Here is a 5226-nt window from a genome sequence, read left to right on the forward strand (position 1 = left end):
ATTACAATTTTCTGAGTTGAGTTAGTCTACAGTTCTTACAATCAAGGTATTGCGTTAATCTAACCCACTAAATTAAATTTTAGACATGCCTTCCTCCTTTTCCTCCAATGACACAAATCAAACTCTAATAAACAGTAATTTGTCACAGTGTTCTGGAGGCACAGGCCTGAGGCACTCATAAAAATACCTGTCAAATTTGCCGGTAGATAAAGATTGAAATGGTGATATATTAATGAAGGGAAATATATATAATGTACTAATAAAATGTTCATATTGTTTTTCACTTGATTCTACTTCTTTGCCTCAGGATCCTTTTCATTCAGCCTAGGCAGTAAGGTATTTTCAGTGTAACGGAAGGATGAAACTGCATAAAAATTGTCAAATTGTTGTATAAAATGAATAATTTTTTTAAAAGAATAGAATAAAGAAAATGATTACCAATATCACAGTTTCAGTATTTGCTTTTTATCCTTGTCTTTCATTTACGCAGCACAAGGTCCTTTTTCTTTCAAAAGGTGTGGATTTAGTTCTTTCCCTGTCAGTTATCAGGAGTCAGAAAAACAAATATAGATCTGATGTGTACAATCAAGAATCTATGCCCTTGAGCACAGCAATATTTATGTTTATGCCCATGGCTGCAGGAAACTGGTCACGAATAACTGAATTTGTTCTCATGAGCGTCTCTTCCCTGCCTACTGAAATACAGATCTTACTCTTCCTGGCATTTTTAGCCATCTACCTAATCACTCTGCTGGGAAACAGCCTCATTATTCTGGTGACACTGGCTGATCCCATGCTGCAAAGCCCAATGTACTTCTTTCTCAGAAACTTGTCCTTCTTAGAGCTTGGCTTCAACCTGGTCATTGTGCCCAAAATGTTGGGAACCCTCATTGCCCAGGACACAAGCATCTCCTTCCTCGGCTGTGCCATTCAGATGTATTTCTTCTTCTTCTTTGGAGTGGCTGAATGCTTCCTCCTGGCCACCATGGCCTATGACCGCTATGTAGCCATCTGCAGTCCCTTGCATTACCCAGTCATCATGAACCAAGGGACACGGGCCAAACTGGCTGCTGCCTCCTGGTTTCCAGGATTCCCTGTAGCCACTGTGCAGACCACATGGCTCTTCAGTTTTCCTTTCTGTCCCAACAACAAGGTGAACCACTTCTTCTGTGACAGCCCACCTGTGCTGAGGCTGGTCTGTGCAGACACAGCATGGTTTGAGGTCTATGCCATTGTAGGCACCATTCTCGTCGTCATGATACCCTGCCTGCTGATCCTGTGTTCCTACACTCGCATTGCTGCTTCCATCCTCAAGATTCTATCAGCTAAAGGGAAGCACAAAGCCTTCTCTACCTGCTCCTCACATCTGCTCGTTGTCTCTCTTTTCTATGTGTCTTCAAGCCTCACTTACTTTAGGCCCAAATCAAATAATTCCCCTGAAAGCAAGAAGTTGCTGTCATTGTCCTACACTGTTGTGACTCCCATGTTGAACCCCATTATCTATAGCCTGAGGAATAATGAGGTGAAGAATGCTCTCAGCCGGACCTTCCACAAGGCCCTGGGTCTCAGAAGCCACATCACATGAAATTGCTCTCCCCTTTTTCAATGTCCACTGGAGTGACACCCACTTGTTTAATGGCTGTTAGGAAGCTCAGTAGAGACAAAGGAGCATAGAGGTCATTGATAGCCATCTATGCTCCTCTGCCTTCCCATTGTGTGAACATTGTTTTCTCACCAGAGTAATTTGAATTTTTGGTACTCTGTGGCCAGTTTGTTCAAGGTATTTATTTTGTGAATAGGCATAAAAGTGATATACATTGTGAACTGTGTGTGAATCATTCTAATGTGCACTTGTAATCATACACCAGAAAATACAGTAAAAAGCATCAGAAGTCATCCTGGCCCTTTGTCTGGCTTTAACTAGTCTGGTTCCAAGTAAAAAGGAACATCCCTATTCTTCTACTGCATGATTCTTTTGTTATTTCCTTTTATTTCACTTTCCCCTTAGAAGGCAGTTTGGGACATCAAACATAGGAGGGTCAACTATTAATTCCCATGCATATTTACATAGCCTCAACAATGCCATTGGCTCTTCCCAAAGGCTACTTTTGCCAGGTGGAATAACCTAGTCTACAGTTATCCCAATTTCATTTTAAGGCTCTAACACTTTGTTAAAAACAGCTGCGAATTTTCACATACTATCTGTTATGATACTGTTCTCTGCGGGCTTCCCATGGACCCCTGCAGATGCCAGCACAGGTCCTTCTAAGAGCACTAGTGTATTGATCTTAGTGACTTTGTATTTTAAAGTTATGTGCATTGTCAGCATGAAAAGACAAAAGCCCATCACAAGCGAATACATTAATCAATATTGAAGAGTTCAAATAAAGCCACTGATGAAAGCAAAATGATTTTATGAGTGCAGAAATAAAACCAAAGACATTTAAACAAGTATAACTGGATACAATTCTAAAACCCAAGTATTTGAATATCAGGATTCTTGTATTTCAGTGCCATATAACATGTAGAAATTGTTTAGTTCAGAGTCACTGTAAAACAATCTTTTAAAAGGGTGGGTTGAAGGAGACATGAGTAGGCAAGAGTATGTCTGAGAAATACATAAAGAACTTGCATTTAATTCACACTTCAACCATATGAGGAAAAATACAACTATACTTATGAGTTCAAAACAAAGAGCTTCACAGCATATCATGCTGATCAGACTTCTTTTGGAGCATCCTTCACTTAAGACACACATGGAAGGTCCTGATGAGGAGCAGAAGGAGCGAGAACATGAGGGAGAAAGTCAAGAACGAGAGGGGTGCGTTCACTCATGGAGACGGTGGGACAGAACTAATGGGAGATCACCAACTCCAGTTGGAATGGGACTGATGGATCATGCGACCAAACCCGTCTCTCAGAATGTGGCCAACAGCGGGGGCTGACTGAGAAGCAAAGGACAATGGCTCTGGGCTCTGATTCTTCTGCATGGACGGGCTCTGTGGGAGCCTTCTCAGCTTGGTCGATCACCTTCCTGGACCTGGGGGGAGTTGGGAGGACCTTGGTCTTAGCATAGAGTGGGGAACCCTGATGGCTCCTTGGCCTTGAGAGGGAGGGAGGGGAGGTATAGGTGGAGAGGAGGGGAGGGAAGGGGGAGAAGGAGGGGAGGGAAGGGGGAGAAGGAGGGGAGGGAGGAGGGAGGAGGAGGGAAGGAGATGGAAATTTTTAAATATAAAAAAATAAACCATGAGAAAAAAAAAGACACACATGGATAAACTAGAATACTTATATAAAGATAACCACACCTCTTTGACACCTTAAAACTGTAAGCATTCAGGTGAAGAGAGGAGCAATATTTGCAAAAGAGAATTTACATGAAAAATTCACATAAATCAGTCAAGCTCATTTGTGTTATTAGAAGCCAGAAGATTCCTACCCTCAGAGCACAGGTGAACACAACATGAAAGCCAGCACAATATGATATAAGTCAATATACTGTGAAATGACATAGTTATTTAGAACATACTGGGGAAATACATGTTCAAGGAAAGAGACCAGAAACGACCATAGTAGACATGCAGGTTCTATAGGATAAAGCTGAAAGGAGTAAACCTGGGCAGTGAGGACCTGATGGAGAAGAACGTGGAATTAGGCTACAGTTACATGGTGTCTCCTTTATCCTTTCAACACAAGTTCACTCCCTTAACCAGTCTGTCTTAGTCACCTTGCTGTTGGTGGCAACCAACTCTTTTCTGGGGTATTAAGCTCCAATTGCAATAAATAGTTTGTTTGAAGAATCCAAAATAAATGTTCAAGATTCTGCTTTGTAATTGCTTTGTAACTCATAGCCTTAGAATAGAAAATAAAACCACATATTCTGCTAATATCTTGTCTTTTGAAAACTTGAAAAGTTTTTCCTCACATTTTACTTTGTGTTTAGAACTTGGGGAAATAGTAAATGTCTCCATGACAAAATAAAGAGAGGAAGGTTATTACTATGACTAAATATGTGACTGAATAACAATAAATGAACATTTTACACCATTGTTTTTCAAGGTCAAGTTATATTAATGGATATAATTAATAGAGAACTATTTTAAATAAGTCATTCCTTTGTAGGTACTCTTCTATATCCAACACTGGAGAAATAGACTCATAATCAGTTCTCTTATTCCTGGGAATGGGTCCATGAATCTGGGCAAGTTGTACACTCATAATGAGAGTATACAAAAAAACTAAAATTCTATAGTCAGGGCTTAGAAATCAACATGGAAAAGCATGAAAAATGGCTCACTGGTTGAGAGCACTTGCTGCTCTTGCAGAGGACCAGATTTGGTTGCTGGCTCCCACAGATTGGCTCACAGCTGCCTCTAACTGCAGTTCCAAGAGATCTGATGCCCTCTTCTGTCCTCTGAGGCCAGCATGCCCATGATGCATATACATGCACACAGACAAAACACTTATACCTAAATGCATGGATATTTTTAAAAAGAAACAAAAATAGAATACATTGTTCTAATTATGAAGTTGCTTCACCTATTTTCCTCAATAGGAAATTGTAGTGGTACATATACTGACATATAAAATGACTCCAACCCATGTGTCACCTCCTTGACATAGCACTGATATCCCCAGATCTAACACTACCTTGCCTTCATGTCTTCTCTTTCTCCAGGATAAATACATGTAATATAAACACAATTCTCCCCACCATACTTCCTTCTTTTCCCTAATGTCCATTACATACGTCATGTCTTATTTAAACTACAGTTGCCACAATTATGTTAATATTTATTAGTCTTAATTTTTGAATGCTGAAGCATGACATGGGGTTACTTATGTTATGTAGTCAACAAACCACTTATAATTTAGGAAAAAGAATATTTTACAACCCATTGTGTGATGATGTTTAAGCTAAGTTCTGTAATTAAATTAAGAGGTAGAGAACTAGGACTCCACTGAACAAAACCACAAAAGTTCCAGGTAAAGGAGAACTTACACAGTGGAAATGCAGAAGAAACTGTGGCTGAAATTTTTATGTGTTGTTTTCCCTGCCTGTATGTCAGGGCAGTACCTGTGGCAGCCAAAGGAGGGCATCAGATCCCCTTGCACTGGAGTTAAAGGATGGTTGGGTTTGAGGGATGGAACTCATGTCCTATGCAAAAACAACTACTACTCCTACTCGTCTTAACCACTAAGCTTTTTGGTGAAATTTTATGAGCAGAT

The 5226-nt window shown here is 40.2% G+C and overlaps 1 protein-coding gene across 1 annotated transcript; it reads left to right on the forward strand.

Moving 5' to 3' along the window:
• The first annotated feature begins 619 nt into the window (after positions 1–619).
• LOC119821842 (olfactory receptor 10A5-like) lies at positions 620–1585 on the forward strand. Its single transcript, XM_038340954.1, has one exon. The coding sequence runs from the start codon at positions 620–622 to the stop codon at positions 1583–1585; it is 966 nt and encodes a 321-aa protein (XP_038196882.1).
• The last annotated feature ends 3641 nt before the right edge of the window (positions 1586–5226 follow it).

This window comes from Arvicola amphibius, chromosome 1 (assembly GCF_903992535.2).
Source record: "Arvicola amphibius chromosome 1, mArvAmp1.2, whole genome shotgun sequence".
NCBI lineage: Eukaryota > Metazoa > Chordata > Mammalia > Rodentia > Cricetidae > Arvicola > Arvicola amphibius.

What these genes read in the sequence shown, in the direction of transcription:
- LOC119821842 (XM_038340954.1), top strand. Translation starts at nt 620, where the DNA reads ATGTTTATGCCCATGGCTGCAGGAAACTGGTCACGAATAACTGAATTT.